Source organism: Osmerus eperlanus, chromosome 1 (genome assembly GCF_963692335.1).
Source record: "Osmerus eperlanus chromosome 1, fOsmEpe2.1, whole genome shotgun sequence".
NCBI classification, from domain to species: domain Eukaryota; kingdom Metazoa; phylum Chordata; class Actinopteri; order Osmeriformes; family Osmeridae; genus Osmerus; species Osmerus eperlanus.
The window spans coordinates 15,771,139-15,787,741 of NC_085018.1; the positions used below are offsets into that span (position 1 = coordinate 15,771,139).

Consider the following 16,603-nt stretch of genomic DNA (forward strand, 5'->3'; position numbering starts at 1 on the left):
TGACAAATGCACATTTTTGTGTTCTTTTTGTATGTAGGTGCAGACACACCTGGAGAACCCAACTAAATACCACATCCAGCAAACTCAGAGGCAACAGGTGAGGCAATACCTATCCCCCAGCCTGGGGGGTAAAGCTGGCAGCCAGGCCAGCAGCTTCCAGTGCCCCAGCCAGCCCCCGGACCACGGGATGCCCCCCGGCCCAGGCAGCAGTGCCCCCAACAGCCCCATGGCCTTGCTGACCCTCAGTTCCAACTGTGAGAAAGAGGTAGAGCAGCTCATCAATTTTAAACAACAGTTTACCAAAACTGTTTCAAGACCTGTGATCCTTAAGATAAATACATTTTCATATTTTAAACAGATGGATGATGTAATTGACGACATCATTAGCTTGGAATCAACTTACAATGAGGATATTCTTGGACTTATGGACCCTGGACTCCAGATTTCAAATACGGTATATACATTTAGTAAACACCACAAATTGCAAACCAAAGCCATATATTTTACTGTTGATTTCAGTGTATTTTTATATAGAACAGAGCTTTGATTTACCAAGTGTGTGTCTGCATTCTTCAGTTACCTGTTTCTGGCAGCCTCTTGGACATGTATGGAAACCCAACGCTTCCACCTCCTGGTCTTGCCATCAGCAATTCCTGCCCCTCCAGTCTACCCAATATCAAAAGGGAATTCTCAGGTAATTAATTTCCTGTAGACAATCGTTGCACAGCACTACCAGCAAAATAACTTGTGATAACTCACGGACGGAACTTTTCTTCATCATTTTCAACCTCCTTAAAAAGATTAAAGAGGACTATAACGTGGTTGATGAGGGTATTTCTATTCAATTGGATAATGCTTCCATTATCCAATTGTGTGCAATAATGCAATGCATAACATACTTATAAATGAATGATTTGCCAATTAGTTACTTCAGCTCCGGGCATGATGCACATACTGGACAAGCCTGGATCCTGTGGCCAGTTTGAAAACTATCAAAGGCCAGACGGCTTTCCAGTAGGTATGTTATCAATATGTTATCTGTGCCGTGATTTAACAGAAAATATTTTATTTATTTATTTAGATAACGCAGATATATATATCTGCGTTATCTTGGCTGTGAGGATTAATAGTGATGAATATGATGAATGATGAATATTAGGTGAAGTATTTTGTGTACATTGAAAATTGCACACAATATGGATCTATAGTATGTAATGTACATAACAAGGGGACATTTTTATGTGTCCTACAGTACAGTCAGGCCCATAAAGAATGTTTTGTAGTAAATTGAAATAAAGGAATTTTAATATATATTAAATAATAATATATAATATATAATATGTACGAAAAATATACATAAAACATGTACAAATACAAAATATACGTTAAAAACTGAGATGTCCAAGGTTAGATGATAACAAACATTACAATCATATTATATCACCAGTTATGAGGCTCAGGTAGGGACAAGTTTTCTTGTTATTCAAGTTTCTTTTGCATTTCAGAATCTGAGGTACGTGCCCTTGCTAAAGAGAGACAAAAGAAGGACAACCACAATCTAAGTGAGTTTCTGTGAGAAGGAAGGGGTGTGACTTGAACTTGTTTTATTTACAATGTTAATCACATTTATTCTTTTCTTCAGTTGAACGAAGGCGGAGGTTCAATATCAATGATCGCATAAAAGAACTGGGTACTCTGATTCCAAAGTCTAATGACCCGTAAGTTTGCTTTTTATTCATTGTTTTCTCCTACTATTCTAGAAGTACTTAAAATGTGAAAGTTGTGTTAACGCCAGGAGGTATGAAGCCTTTCTGCTTTAACGATCAGCTGCTCAGTTGCTTAGTGATTCTGACTGGAGACTTTGTCCACCCTGCTCCCTAGGGACATGCGCTGGAATAAGGGGACCATTCTGAAGGCCTCTGTGGACTATATCAGGAAGTTACAGCGGGAGCAGCAACGGACAAAGGAGCTAGAATGCAGACAGAGGAGACTGGAGCATTCTAACAGACATTTGATGCTACGCATACAGGTAGGTCACAACAGTGAGAGCCAGTGAGATTAGCATGCAGGACTCTTGAGGGAAAATGAAGCACACATTCAAATCATCCAATTCCCTTCACATAGCATTGTCTCCATTAGTAAGTGGTTTTGTCTCTATAATGAATTCCCACAGGAGTTGGAGATGCAGGCGAGGGCTCATGGTCTTGTTGTGGTGGCATCCTCCTCCCTCTGCTCCTCAGAGCTGATGGCACGAGCCATCAAACAGGAGCCCATCCTGGGTGACTGTCCCTCAGACCTCTACCAGCAGCCCTCAGGGCCTGACATGTCTCCTCCCACCACACTGGACCTCAACAATGGCACTATCAGCTTCAACGAGAGCCCTACTGATGTCGGAGACCTGGGGCCCTACGGCAAGGCCACCAAAATGAAGGACCTTATGAGGGACAACTGCCAGACTCCCCTTAGCCCCAGCGACCCCCTTCTGTCCTCAGTGTCCCCAGATGGCTCCAACAGTAACAGCCGGCGCAGCAGCAGCTCCAGCATGGACGAGAATGAGCATGGTTGTTAGCACTGACCACATCCTCAGACCATGCTGATATTTTGTACCGTAGCATTCCCATTACTGGGGCTTCTGGGCCTGCTCCCAACCAGCACCAGAGGCTGTCTGTAACACTAAAAGGATGAAGACAGACATTCCTCTGTTTGCTTGCAACAAACCAATTAATTCTAAAAGCATTAAAAAGAATGGGACATGTTTTTTAACAGCTCTGTATTTCGTTAAGGCAGAATCATGTCCCCAGTTTTGCCCTTTTCTGTTGTTGTACATTGTAATGCTATGATGTGATATAATTGAAGATAAGCTCTGTATGTTAGCAGTGACAGTTTGATTTCAATATTTTACCATCTGAGTGTTTCTTTCATATTCTTACAGTCATCTGACTTTTGCTGCAGGACGCTCTACCCGAGCTACAAACCTGTCAACCTGCTCTAGGGCCAATATACAGGCATGTTCATCTTCATGTTTAGATTATTGTTGTAAACACTCCATAACATTTTTGCCATGAATCTTCAACATCAAGTGTTGATTTTATCTACAGTACATTAATGATCTAAATTATTTTACATTTCACACTCCATACAAATCTCAATGTTGGACTGTTATGGTCAGCCAGTCATGGTCATGCGGATGAAATGAGAAGGTTCAGCATTAGGGTTGAAGTTCAGATCCCCTCCCCCGTTTCTTCGAAACAAATTTCATAGAGTAAACTGTACCTAACTACACTAAATAAAAATCTGCATTTCTGTAATTGCCTGCAAAGCACACCTTCAAAATTGAGTTATCCTCATGTGCTAAGGCCTTTGTACTAAACCTATGTATTGGTCATATGTGAGTACATTGTTATAATTACTGAGCAATGTAATATGTTTTGGTTTGCAACTTTATTCACTTAATCAACCAGACATGGACACCTGCAGTATTGCTCCCCTACAATCTGTGTTCCAGATAAGACTATTATGCCTATTATGCCCTGCTTGTGTCTCCAGGCACTGGAGATACACGTTCATTTCTGGATCTACATAATATTAATAGGGGATGATCTGCAGTCCCATTTGATAAACTGATCCCACATAGAGTAAAATGCATGAGAAGGCACATATGTATCTTCAGGATATAATAGGAATGATGATTATTTTATTTGAGATTAAATGATCATAGGATGAATCCAAAAAGTGCCTTTGATTTCAGTCATTGAAATGTAAACTGTAAATTAAAGTGTATTCTAAATGTTGAACTTGGTACTGAAAATTATTTTCAATATGAGAACTCAAATTGTATTTTTAGAACTAAATATGATTTTATTAAAAACTTTTTGTAACATCATCAAGAAATACTCAATCCTGCTCAAAATCAGGGTTTGCAATGTTGTTGTTATTCTCTCATGGTAATGTTTCCAACTTAGAATATTAAACCTAAATACAAAGTCATACACATGACAAAAATCAAATGCAATAAAAAAAAACATTTAGATGCCTAAAATGAAGAAAATAATAATTGTATCTTAATCAAAGACAAACATCTTACATAATGAAATATAGCTCAGTGAGTAAATGAAGATTTTCTACTGTACCATCTACTGTACCACATCAATGATATGTTCCCTGTTGGGTATGTGTGGAGGTTTTGTACTCAGCTCATCACACCACCTCACATATGCTTTATACAGGGTGTCATCAGAGGTGTCATTGAAAATCTCTGTAAAAGATACGATAACAAAGAGTACAGTAGTTAGGTATAATTAGATTAGGATCTCCGCTCACATTAAAAAAAAATGGTTTCAATTTTGTTTGTAGTGTTAAAACATCTGAGATCTTGTTAGGTTCCCCCTACCTGCATTTCCCAGGCCAGTGGGCAGGGGCATCCTGACAAACCCACCAGAGTGCTTGAGCCTCTCACACAGGGACTGTTTGACCATGGCCAAGGTGCAGTCCTGGTGCCACACAGGAAGCTCCAGACCAACCATGCAGCTTATAATTCGTATCTTCTCCTTCTCTGTCAGGAACCCTCTCTCCCAGGCCACATACACCATGTAGGACATGTCAATGTTCACTGCCTCGCCATGCAGCAGAGAAGGAAGTACTTTCTGTAACGAAAGGAACCATTGTACATTCCACACATGGTTGACTTGTCTAATCATGTCGTATCACCGACAAGCAAGCTTCTAAACATGAACTAAAAAAATAAAATAAAGCTGTAATAAATTCCTTGGGTAGGGTTTGGCTGACTCGCACATACATTGCCAAACTGCATTTTTGTGGAAAGGATCATGAAGTTTGTGTATACATAACCTCCAAAAAGCTGTGTTGATTATTCTAAAAGGAATTGACAAATATTTGGATTTTGTTGCCATTAAGTTAGACAGGTCAGGAGGTACCATTTCAAGTGCGGGGCTGATAAGGTGACCAAAGTCCACCAGTCTGTCCAAGTCATCCTCCCACAGGTTTGGGGCCAGCTCCTCCAGCATGGTCTCGATGGCCAGACGGGTACATACTGAGGCTGCATCTGAGTCCCTCCCCTGGAGCCCCTGTGTCTGGAACTTGGAATCCAGCAGGAACCTTCCATGGATCTCCAGCAGCTCAAACAGTCCTCTGTGTTTCATTAAGGCCATCTACAGAGAATAATGATGTTAGATCTAGTTCATGTGGAGATTAGCTACAACAATTTAATTTGGTTGAAATGGCTTTGTGAAAAGAAAAGGTGCATAAAGATGCAACCTTATATCTTTCAAATCCTGCATGTCTATCTTTTCGCAACAAACGTACACTGAGCATTAGTATCAGGGCAGAACAGTGCAGTCAATTATGCATACTGTAGCGTTTCCCCTACCATTATATTAGGGGGTGCCCCGCCCCCCCAACGGCACCCCCCGCCCCCCCTTTTATATATATAGCGCCAGATCACAAAATAAGTCATTTAAGGTTACCTTTCCTATAAAACAGGTCTATAGCTTGCTCTTTTATTAAACAAACTAAATGGCCTTATGTTATTTATGTTATTTACACGCCCCCCCCAAAGCTGTAAACCTAGGGGAAACACTGTACTGTACCTTCAATATCTCTGCCAGGCCATTAGAGATGTGTCGTCGAGGCACAGTCTGAAGGAAGGAGGAGTCTAGAAAAGCTGCCACTGGAGGAATGTAGGAACCCAGCTTGTTCTTACAGTCGGCAAAATTCACCCCGTTCTTTGCCCCCACACTAGCATCGACGTAGGACAGCAGGGTGGTTGGAACTCGGATGTATGGGGTGCGTCTTCTATAGAGAGAGGCTGCAAGTCCTACAATGTCCAGGCAAACCCCTCCTCCAATTGCAATGATGGGCTCTGTGCGTCTGTCCAATGAGAACTTGTGGACCTCTTCCAGGATTTTCATTGCCAGCTCCATGGACTTGTTTTCCTCAGTGGTGGGCAAGGGCAGGATCCTGTACACAGCGTTAAAGGCTTGCAAGTAGTCAATGAGCTGGCGTCCGTACAGGTTGTAGACGATCTCATCTATGACCACGAAGCGCCGGAGGGGCGTGGTGCTGCTCCGCATGGCCTCCAGCTGCTGGGCATCTCGGATGTGTCCCAGGAGGAGGGTGTCATTGCTAGGGTCCAGCAGGCCCTTGGACTGGATCACCTTGTAGGTAAAGACGATGGGACTGACCACGGTCCAGGATGTTCCCCGCTCTGTGGTGCTTTCAGAGCTGTAAAACAGGACTGATCATTCTTAGAAGGTTGAAAGAATAACCTATTTTTAGACACTAAGAAAACACAGTTTGTGAGAGTTTTACTAGTGAAAAAAAATGACAATGTGGACATTTACCAGTAGATAGTTATGAACAGAAAGAAGCCCATAAATAAAACAAAGGATGTAATGCCATGCATTTATGAAATACATACATGTGTATATTATTCTGCTTGATTAAACAGTAGAATAGCTCAGCTCAGTAGCACCACAAGACTATCAACAATCATGCAGATATACTGTATTAGGTTGCTCGAGGAGTACGTTTTACTCACATTTTGGCAGCTGATACACATCCCTTTAAATTCTGGCTGAAATTCTTCCCCACTTTGCATTTCCAGGTGCCTTTGACTTGGATTAAGTTGTACTCTGTCTTCTTTACTTTGTTGGATTGAACGGGTTCCAAGTGAGTCTTGATAGTAAACGACATGTTGGTATTATGCAGTAATTCGAATAAGTGTTCTGTATTGAGAGGCAGTTGTAGAGGATCATCATGTATCCTGAGTGTACTTTAGGCTATATATACTGTACACTCAGGATACATGATGATTTTACACAAGGGCGGAGCGGCTCGTTCTTTTGGGTTTGCTTATGAAAGACAAGCCTGTCAAGTCATTACATGATGCCAAAATTCTTACACAATTTGTGATGCAAGGACCGTTTAACTGTGATACCTATTTTTGTACATGCTTTGAAGTATTGCTGCATTAATGTGTAGTACAGTTAAATGTATATAAATGTTTCAGAAATTTACGATTTAAAGAAGAGGGCTCATTTTGGCACAATAGCTCTCCTACAGTGTTTCAGGTGAGATAGCCACGTCTGTACCACATCAATGATATGTTAAAGTCACATGTGACGTGGCTTATAGGAATTCATTAGGTAAGTCTACTAAGACATTTTTATTATTATGTGAGAAGCCTTCCCTTAAATAAATGACACATTCAACGAAGTTTTAAGGTGTTGTTTCGTATGTTTCCCACGCGAGGGTTCTAAAAGAATCCTGTTGTAGCCTACAAGATAGAAAAGGCTCAGGTTACGAAAGAAACGATTGACAGTGACAGTCAGTTCGTACTGTCACGTGTTTAAACTTTTCAGACTTTTTTCTTTCTTGCAGTGTTGCGTGAAGTCCTCACAAATTATTAATTCTTTTTTTACACAATGCTTCACAAGTAGGCCTACGCTACTGTAGTCGGCTTGCACAGTCTGCATTGCAAATCTCGACTTCTTAGTTGGACCTTCAAGTTTCAGCGAAGATCACCATGCAGGCTGGCAAAGGTTTGAATGCACATTAAACAACGCTCAAATGTATTTTTCCACAATTGTGCCTTACCTATCAAACTGAATATTTTAATTCGACAAAAAAATATGTAAAATGCATCGGAAACTTTCTAAAACGAGTCTACAATAGGTTGGGCACCAGCGTCGACCATAGACTACGGTGTATTTTTGAGATTTATAATTGTGAAATGAAATGTATCATTTTGATAAAGACTGTGGGTGTCTTAACTGAAGTAGTAGTGTTATATTACCATATCTTCGGTTTTGTTTCACACAGTTTCTGATACCCCTATGGAATTCCTTGTGGATTTCCTGACCAAAGCCAAGGAGATAGCGGATGTCAGTACCAACATTACAAATGAGTTGAGGTGCAATTTACAGAAGGCCCTTGACATTGCAGCAGGGTTGGATGACTATTTGGAGAAGATGAGCAGCCAGGAAAGTCAACCTCTGGCTGAGCTCTACAAGTAGGCTAAACATATTGGTTTTATATTATGTTACGTCATATTGTCTACTGTAAGGGTATACCGGTAATCAATTTAATAACAAATATAAAACCTAAACATTTAGCTAAATAATTGCTGTTCTCATGTTGAAGTACCGTATTTCTTCGATTAAACGCCGCCCTCGATGCGTGAGTTCTAAATATTTCCGACGGTCCCCACCATAGATATTTAGGGTAGATGTCTCGTCCGCGTTGCCGGACAACGGAGTTGAACGTCGGCACATGGCAGCCATCTTGCTACAGTCAACTCGCTCACCCATGACATTGTGTTGGTGCTACATGTACTTTTTAAATGACCATAACTTGCTCAATTTTCAACCGATTTTTAAACGGTTTGGTTTGTTATCAACGTCATATATGTCGTTATGCCACTGCATACTTATGAATAATTATGTTATTTAAAAAATAAATAGAATATAAGTATGCAGTGGGCCTCTCACTAATTAAACGCCGCCCTCGAATAAACGCCGCACCAAAAATGATCATTCGAAGAAATACGGTAGTATCTTCACTTGGGACATTTATTTTTTTATTTGTAGGAAAACAGTGGACCATGACTGGGACAAAGTCTACAAGGAAGGCAAAACTCGCTTCCGTCTACCAAAAGAATGCATCACTGGACATGTTGAAGGTGTGACATTATTAATGAGTTCTGCAGTGCACATGTCATTAAAGGAATAACAATTACAGTTTCCAAATCACTGTCTTGTTTTCTCAAGTGCAGGCCAGGTTCTGAAAATGCTTGTTCACACAAGTAAATCTAGGAGGATTCTAGAGATAGGCATGTTCACAGGCTACGGGGCGCTCTCCATGGCTGAGGGACTACCTGAGGATGGCTCCCTAGTTGCCTGTGAACTGGAGCCATACCTTAAAGAATTTGCCCAACCCATATTTGACAAGTCTCCACATGGCAAGAAGATAACTGTCAAGATTGGTTCCGCAATGGATACCTTGAAGGTGACCAAAGTTGCTTATTATTAAATGATCTGTGTTTTTAATAAACAAAGTAAGTGACATATGTAGTATGTCTCTGTTTCCCTGTCTAACAGTGTTCTTTCTCTTGAAGGAATTGGCATCAAAAGGAGAACAATTTGATATGATCTTCATTGATGCAGACAAGAACAACTACATCCATTACTACAACTATATACTGGACAATAACTTGCTTCGTGTCAGTGGTATTCTCTGTGTGGACAACTCCCTGTTTAAGGCCAAGGTGTACCTGAAAGACACCACTGATGAAAATGGAATTGCCCTCCGCGACTTTAACAAGTTTGTTCGGAGTGATCCTCGTGTGGAACAGGTCCGTGTCAAATCACAGCCTGGTCATTAGAATTTCTTCATGTTTGTGTTGGTGAAGTTTGAGTTGTTTTACAGGTTATTGTTCCTCTGAGAGACGGCATCAGTATCATTCGCAGAGTGCCCATGCTATTAGCATGTCCCGGCTCACAAGTAATTATCAGTGGCTTCATTCAGTAACTATGATCATAACCCCCTACCAGCCATGTTTGTGTTTTTTTGTATCAATTCATGAACTCAGCAGATGCTTATGTGTGTTTCTCAGGGCAGGGTTACAGATGACGAGGTGTTCCGGGGAGTCAAGGGGAGGCTGATACTGGAGCGGATGCATCTGGATGGCAAGGTGGCCTATGTGACTGGAGCAGGTCAGGGGATAGGCCGAGCGTTCGCACATGCCCTGGGAGAGGCGGGGGCCAAGGTGGCTGTTGTGGACATGGACCAAGGGAAAGCTGCGAGTGTGGTGGAGGAGCTCACTCTGAAAGGTTGGTGCAAAGCAAATCAGTAACTAGTTAGCTCTATGGTGATGTAATATACTTCATTACATGAATTCATGTTTTCCAACCATTGATGGAGCTTGAAGTTTTACATGGCTGTACTAAATATTTTGGCCAGCAGATGGCAATGTACTCACAGAGAAAGAATCTTAATTTGGAAACTTCAGTGAGACTGACAGACAACTTACTCACCATGCTTTGAGATCTTTTATGATGACCATTTCAAGCTCATGTATTTTTTTTATACAGGGATCAACTGCATTTTGATTGTTGCCGACATCAGCAAATCAGCGGATGTCCAGAGGATGATTGACAGCATTGTCTCCAAATGGGGAGAGATACATATTGCATGCAACAATGCTGGGATCAACATGAACTCTGCCAGTGAAGACACCAGTTTGGAGGAGTGGGACCAAACCTTTAATGTCAACTTGAGGGGCACATTCATGTGCTGTCAGGTAGGTCACCCTCTACACTAAAGCATCCATGCTTCTATATGACCCACAACCATCAGATTCACTGATCTTGTGGTAGAAAGACTGGTTGGTGTGGGCTCACATGAGCTCATCTTTTGCTCAGGAGGCAGGTATTATATCAAATAAGTATATATCTATAAAATATTTGAGCATTTGATTTGTTATTTAATTTACTCTATACTTGTATTGTCTGGTTCTGACTGGGATAGCCCTTTCTCTCTGGACTGTTTAAGTCTCTTTAGTGGGATCTGACCACTGTGCTGAGGTTTTCTAATTTGTCCATTCCCCCTGAATCCTTGCCTCAGGCTGCAGGCCGTGTGATGCTGAAGCAAGGCTATGGAAAGATCATTAACACAGCCTCTATGGCTAGCCTCATAGGTGAGTGATGACTCTGTTCCATATGTTCCCTTTGGATCTTAGCCACACATAGAGCGAAGATGTCTTGCTTTAATCTCTCTGGCATGGAGAGTTAAGAAGAGAATAATAGTGGAGCTGAGTGTGTTGCACACTTCACAACACTGAGTAGCTCACATCATCACTGTGCTTCATTATGCATCTTGTTAACTGGCAACAGACCCTAAAGACCTCTTTGGTCTTGCATGATGTCATTGTCTTCTGGTGAACTTTGGATAACCACAGAGGAGAAAGTTCCAATAGGATTTCAGAATCTCTGTTTTACTACACTGTACCCACTCACATGCAAACACATAGTGTTGTCATTGCTGCTTGCCAGGCCTGTTTGCATCATAATAAACATCCTATCTCTGTGGATCTGAGGGGAGGATGTGGAAGACAACCTGAGGTCCAACATGTAAAAGAGGGTTCCTGCTTGCTGGCAACAACCCTGCCTGTGCCAAGGGCCTTCTACAAGCAGCGGAAGATGCTTTTAGATGTAATTGAACACACTGTAAATCCAAAGTGAATCAACCCCAGTTTAATTCCTCCTCCAACAGGTTCCTCCTGAGGAACAGCAGCACTTCATCAGCAGTATAGTCAAATCACCAATAAACTACTGTGCCATATGGGCCCTAGTCCCGACTGCAGGGGCAATCTGTAAAACAGGAGCATGCTGGTAAATAGTGGCCAGCATAAAAAAGTGATCAATTACTCACATTACACGCAGTCCTGCAGGAATTTACTTTATTGGTCTGGACATCTGTTATAATATTGTCATAATGTATAATCAGATGGGACCTGTTCTGGCCAAGTAGAGTATCAAAAAGCAGCCGTGAATGTCCAATTAAGATGCGTGGTGACAGCTTTTTGTCCATCTGCTGAATAAAATGTGGGGGGTATTTTTTTCATCTTTTGCCTAATTTTTCAAGCAGGTTGAGAGGCTCAGTTATAGACAATAAGGGCAGCAATAAATGTTTGTTTTATGTCCTGAAATACGCAGTTTGCTACAGTCATACACTATTTTTCCGTTTTTGGAAATGTAGGTGTATGACAGTGAGAATAAATGACCTCTTCATTCTAACACCTGCATTTCACAACTGAATGTTAATCCACACAGGAAGAGAACACTAAATGTCTCAGTTCTTTAGCCGGAGTAATCATTTGAACTCTGTGTCCCGAGGAATTTCGAATGTAAAGACAAAAGACCTGATAAAAGAGCATGTTTTTTCTCCACTTCAAGTGTGCAATAAGTAGCAGAGTGAATGTTAGAAAGGGCCTCTCCCTCATCCTCCCCTCTCTCTCCCAGGATTACTACTCTTAGATATGGAGAAAACATCAATGCAGGTTGATTTGAAGGATGAAGGCGTTTTCTGAACAGTATTTTGGGAACTCTATCATCAGGTCTTCAGTGAGGATTAGAATAGTTTGAGCTGCTTTTATACAGTGGCTGTGTTTCCTGTCCTGATAAGTCGGATTTCACCTTGAATCTGTATGTAAGCCCAAGGCTCTGCTCCTCCTCAGCAGGTCTCTAGGGACCTACCCTACCATGTTCTGCCTTACACTACGCATTATCTTACATTACCCTAACCACAGATTAACCACAGTAGTGCTACGTTCTGCCTCACCTTACCATGCCCTGTAACATGCTCCACTCTCCTGTCTCCCCACCATGTTATCACAACAGCATCCCCCTTCCTCTTCATCTGCACTTTTCCCTTTCAAAGAGACGAGAGGTGTGGGAGGAGAGGGAGGGGTGTGGGAGGAGAGGGAGGGGGGTGGTCAGTGGGGCCTGTCTCCCTAGAACTGGCCCCTGCCTCTCTACTGCTGGCTCTTATTTATCATCCCAGTCCCCACCAAAGCCATTTGGCAGTGAGATCACCGGGTGACGGGGTTAACTACTAAAGTTGTATGTAACTTGGAGCATTCCTTGTGATGATTAATCAACCAGCTAAAAAATGAGCCCCTTTCCCAGCATCCCATGCAGCGTGCAACATCTGTGATGGTCAAGGCAAACAAATGGCACACTGCCTTTGTTGCTGAAGTCAGTGCATAACTGGACATTAGAAGCAATTAATTTTACATGGCTTTATCCACAGGGTCCCCACAGTTAATGGAGGTGTTTTCATGTAGAATCTAGCAGATAGCGGGGAGCTTGTAAAAGAGCAATCATGAGAATAAAATTGTGTACTGTAAGTTATACAGTGAGATACAGTAGGCCCACCATGTTTTCTTAAAATATACTATACTAGTTTAATAACTGTTAGTTTAGGATGATAAGTGTTTGAATGTTTAGACATTAACACAGGTAAAGATCCACTCTGGTGTCAAGCTGAATGTTGACATAAGGCAAGTTGCATTGAAAAAACGTGTTACTGTATATGATGATTTTTAACTAAATGTATGAATTTTTGCTTTTCCTTGTGTTGATGACAGTGCTATTTGGTGCCATTTCAATTAACCATTTAATTCCTTTCCCATCTGTCTCCTCCTCCTCAGTGCCCCATCCACAGAAGCAGCTTTCTTATAACACCTCAAAAGCAGGAGTGGTCAAACTGACACAGACGCTTGGTACAGAATGGGTTGACAGAGGAGTCAGGGTCAACTGCATTTCTCCGTAAGTATTACCTTTTAGCATGCACCATCTACCAGATTTGTCGGTCCTGTATTCTCTGGTATTGCTACTGTATTGTATTAATCCGCCAAAATAAGTTGGGATGAGGAACACACTTCATTTGTTTGCCTGTACATGAAGAGCCCCATTTGAGAATGAGGTGCCAATTTAAGACCTCAAACAATGCATCAGTGCTTAATTAGATGAAGTCTTGGGGGATGAATCAACCAAACACTTGCTCTAATTGTTCTATTCAATTAGGGAATCAAATTAGCATCCTCATTTGAAGTGTCGCCACGACAATGGCGCCTTGTTTGTGTCTATTTGTCTGTGAAGCTGAGCAGCTGGAAGAAAAGAGGAGAACAGAGGAAGGCAGTGCGTGTTTGTTAAGTGGAGCATCCCTTAGCCCCAGCCATCCCTTAGCAAATCCGTCCGGTCTGTGGGGTGAGCCGGGCCTCGTCACAGCTTTGGAACAAAGCACCCGTTCTCTTACACGCCATGCTCAGATTTATTTATCGCCAGCTTGTTTGCTAATTTTAATTTGCAAAGAAGCAATTCTTTTCCCCGCGCTAACAGGGTGTCTCAATGGGCCGCTGATTTCTTTGAAGTGACAGTCAGTAAATATGCATAAAAAAGGGACACAATTAGTTCTTGCTAGGTTGACTGCAGCCTGATTTCATTGGCAACTTTAGCCGCAGCGGTGATAAGCTGCATTATCTAGAAAATTGGCTGAGGGAAAACAGCACCTCTGATTGCCAGGAAAGGTTCCAGATAACAGGCTGCTGAAGAGAAATATAATTGAGGTGGAATATGTTAACCAAGGTGTCACAGGCTCCTCGGAAGTGCTAATTTAGCCAAATGTTGGAATTTTGTATCGAGCTACAGGAACATGTTGGCTTCATGCAAAAGATGCATCAGCGTTGCTTCTTTTATTTGCTGTCACGTCAGTTGCGCATCAAGTCTAAAGTCATTTCACATTTAATGCAGACATTTTGATATTTGTGTTCATATGCTGAGTCTATAAAGCATTTCAATATGTGAGTAGGACGGCAGTGGTAATGTCTGACTAATGCCGACAGGCAGCTATTAGACTGGAATGTTACCAAGACTTAAAACAACCTGCCATGAAGGAAAAAAGTAACAGAATCAGCACCGCACCTGTTTTCTCTTAAATGCCCCTCAAGCACTCCATTTCAAACAAGTTTCAGCATATGTCAGACAGGAATCAGAGCAGGGGAGTTAGTGAGTTGCGTTTCATGAGACGTGTCAATTAATAAACGCCAGCGGTCTCACTGTAAATATCATCAGAGATTGCATGGTCTGCCCTTTTTCCAAAGGATAATTGGGTTTATTTTTGTCACCAAAGTGCTGGCTCTGATACGACATTGTCACTCTTGGTTCTGATGTCTCTGATGCCTCTTGTTGTTTTCTCTCTCTCCCTCTCTCCATTCAGGGGTATTGTTGACACCCCTCTCATTCACTCAGAGAGTCTGAGGCCTCTTGTGCAGCGCTGGCTGTCAGATATCCCTGCTGGAAGACTGGCTCAAGTGACAGACCTGCAAGCTGCAGTGGTCTACTTGGCATCTGATGCCTCAGACTACATGACAGGGCATAACTTAGTCATAGAGGGTGGGCAAAGTCTGTGGTAAAAGGAGGGGGAGAGAAACTTTCTTTGTTCCTCTCCAGGAGTCACTCTTTGGAAAAGGAACCAGCCCTCCCAAAATTGGTTTCCATTGGATGAATCAAAGGAAGATCGGGTCGTGATTACCACCTCACTGTGAAGAAAATAACTATATTAATAAAGAAAAGAAGCATGTTTATGTTCAAATGTAAGTCTAGGGCAAATTATGATGTTGGGACTTTGCCACAATCTACAGAAGACAAAATGCTCAATTTAAAACTAGATTAAATAATAGTTGTTGTTGTTGTCTTGCCAATATTAGCAAACTTCACCGAAATAGACTTAAATGTAACTAAGACTGAAAATTATGTTTCCGGATGTAATAAATGTTCTTCAGAAGTGATGGGGTGAACTGTTGATTTTTTTCGGTTGTTTTCAGAGCATTTAGGCTTCCATAACCTTTTTACACTGTTCACTGTGCTGTCTTTTGATGTTTTTATAGAGAGATAATTATGCTGCATTAATCTGTAAGTGACCCTCATAAACAAGCATTAAAGCTATTGGCCCTTTCAGATGGGTCCATTTCATAAGTGCTCAGTACACTTGAGAATGGATCACAGTTCAAGATTTTGATGCATGGAATACACAATATTTTACACTGTCAATGACTGAATGTTTGGTTTTATAATTAATGGGATAATTACATAAAAAAAATTATAGTGGATGAGCAAAAAGGAACCCCCATGGTCTTATTTAATTAAATGTTAATGGAAATACCGTTCATAACACTAAACTTGCTTCAGTTCCGTCTACCTACAAATCGCAAGCAGCATTACAGAAGTGATTGAACCCAATCTACAATACACTAAACACATGCATTTATTATTAGTATGGTCTCTGAAATTAAATATCACAGACATAATTTCTACAAAGATCTTCCTTAATGATGTATCTTATATCTCTTGTGAAATGTATTGTGATTGCATCATTCCTTCAGTTCAATTGACTGGTTTATGTAAGTCTACAGATTTAGTCTTTGAAACTGAGAAAATTAGTTTACATTTCTGTGCAGTGTATTGAGAAATTTCTCATACTGACCATGGGACAAGACATAACATAAATCAAACATGTTAGAAAATGTTTGGTATTTGTTTTTTTCACATCTTTGTGGACTTATTGTGTGAGTGTGGGTATGGCACTGCTGCCTAACCTCTTCTGAGTTTGTCTCTCGTGGTTTTTTCTGATTGGTTCTCTAAGTGTTGCTCATGAGTGCCATCTTAATTGCTCCCTGTACTGTTTACGTGCTGAAAAACAATACTTAGAGGAGAGGTTAGCTGAGGGCTTGGCCTTAGTCCCTACAATTACACCAAAAGAGTGGCCAATTAACACCATCTACACAATGAGACAGTGCTGGTGTTTGTTTGAGCAACTTCTCACTATTAGTGACCATACTCAGATTTACATAATTGGTCCCAGTCATTAGCAGGGATGGTGAGTGAGAGGATCCTATTAAGATATGGAGAGATCTGATGGTCCACACCCTTCAGTTAAACTTGCTGTTTAAGACAGATGAAACCAGCCTTGTGGACACCATAGGTCAGTTTGTTTTCTGGATGGCATAATATCACTATGATTTACA

The 16,603-nt window shown here is 41.3% G+C and overlaps 3 protein-coding genes across 7 annotated transcripts; 2 read left to right on the top strand and 1 right to left on the bottom strand.

Annotated features, from left to right (window-relative positions):
- mitfa (melanocyte inducing transcription factor a) lies at positions 1 to 3,770 on the top strand. The gene is made up of 8 exons (XM_062463502.1): positions 1 to 265; positions 359 to 454; positions 577 to 694; positions 926 to 1,018; positions 1,506 to 1,562; positions 1,643 to 1,718; positions 1,882 to 2,029; positions 2,174 to 3,770. The coding sequence occupies exons 1-8, from the start codon at positions 188 to 190 to the stop codon at positions 2,567 to 2,569; spliced, it is 1,062 nt and encodes a 353-aa protein (XP_062319486.1). The 5' UTR covers positions 1 to 187; the 3' UTR covers positions 2,570 to 3,770.
- Positions 3,771 to 3,772: 2 nt separating this feature from the next.
- On the bottom strand, positions 3,773 to 6,939 carry eevs (2-epi-5-epi-valiolone synthase). The gene is made up of 6 exons (XM_062463491.1): positions 6,837 to 6,939; positions 6,557 to 6,806; positions 5,607 to 6,240; positions 4,935 to 5,168; positions 4,391 to 4,643; positions 3,773 to 4,255 (listed from the first exon to the last, which is right to left on the bottom strand). The coding sequence occupies exons 2-6, from the start codon at positions 6,709 to 6,711 to the stop codon at positions 4,134 to 4,136; spliced, it is 1,398 nt and encodes a 465-aa protein (XP_062319475.1). The 5' UTR covers positions 6,712 to 6,806; positions 6,837 to 6,939; the 3' UTR covers positions 3,773 to 4,133.
- Positions 6,058 to 15,367, top strand: zgc:113054 (uncharacterized protein LOC541322 homolog). Of its 5 annotated transcripts, XM_062463452.1 has the most exons (12): positions 6,058 to 6,180; positions 6,623 to 6,687; positions 7,840 to 8,029; positions 8,607 to 8,698; positions 8,792 to 9,024; positions 9,134 to 9,370; positions 9,445 to 9,519; positions 9,632 to 9,848; positions 10,110 to 10,318; positions 10,642 to 10,714; positions 13,229 to 13,346; positions 14,797 to 15,367. In XM_062463452.1, the coding sequence occupies exons 3-12, from the start codon at positions 7,854 to 7,856 to the stop codon at positions 14,990 to 14,992; spliced, it is 1,626 nt and encodes a 541-aa protein (XP_062319436.1). In that variant the 5' UTR covers positions 6,058 to 6,180; positions 6,623 to 6,687; positions 7,840 to 7,853; the 3' UTR covers positions 14,993 to 15,367. The 5 variants fall into 5 exon arrangements, with proteins under 5 accessions (XP_062319436.1, XP_062319427.1, XP_062319442.1 ...); XM_062463443.1 differs by lacking the exons at positions 6,058 to 6,180; positions 6,623 to 6,687 and adding an exon at positions 7,066 to 7,559; XM_062463458.1 differs by lacking the exons at positions 6,058 to 6,180; positions 6,623 to 6,687; positions 13,229 to 13,346; positions 14,797 to 15,367 and adding exons at positions 7,066 to 7,559; positions 13,038 to 13,212.
- The last annotated feature ends 1,236 nt before the right edge of the window (positions 15,368 to 16,603 follow it).

Bases quoted from the DNA above. Each gene is read 5' to 3' on its own strand.
- mitfa (XM_062463502.1), top strand. From the start codon at position 188: ATGCCCCCCGGCCCAGGCAGCAGTGCCCCCAACAGCCCCATGGCCTTG. The intron at 266-358 runs GTAGAGCAGCTC...TATTTTAAACAG, and splicing joins GTTCCAACTGTGAGAAAGAG to ATGGATGATGTAATTGACGA. The intron at 2,030-2,173 runs GTAGGTCACAAC...GAATTCCCACAG, and splicing joins ATTTGATGCTACGCATACAG to GAGTTGGAGATGCAGGCGAG.
- eevs (XM_062463491.1), bottom strand. From the start codon at position 6,711: ATGTCGTTTACTATCAAGACTCACTTGGAACCCGTTCAATCCAACAAA. The intron at 5,169-5,606 runs GTACAGTACAGT...TATTCTCTGTAG, and splicing joins GCCTGGCAGAGATATTGAAG to ATGGCCTTAATGAAACACAG. The intron at 4,256-4,390 runs GTAGGGGGAACC...TATCTTTTACAG, and splicing joins CACTGGCCTGGGAAATGCAG to AGATTTTCAATGACACCTCT.
- zgc:113054 (XM_062463443.1), top strand. The intron at 8,030-8,606 runs GTAGGCTAAACA...TTTTATTTGTAG, and splicing joins CCTCTGGCTGAGCTCTACAA to GAAAACAGTGGACCATGACT. The intron at 9,025-9,133 runs GTGACCAAAGTT...TTTCTCTTGAAG, and splicing joins CCGCAATGGATACCTTGAAG to GAATTGGCATCAAAAGGAGA.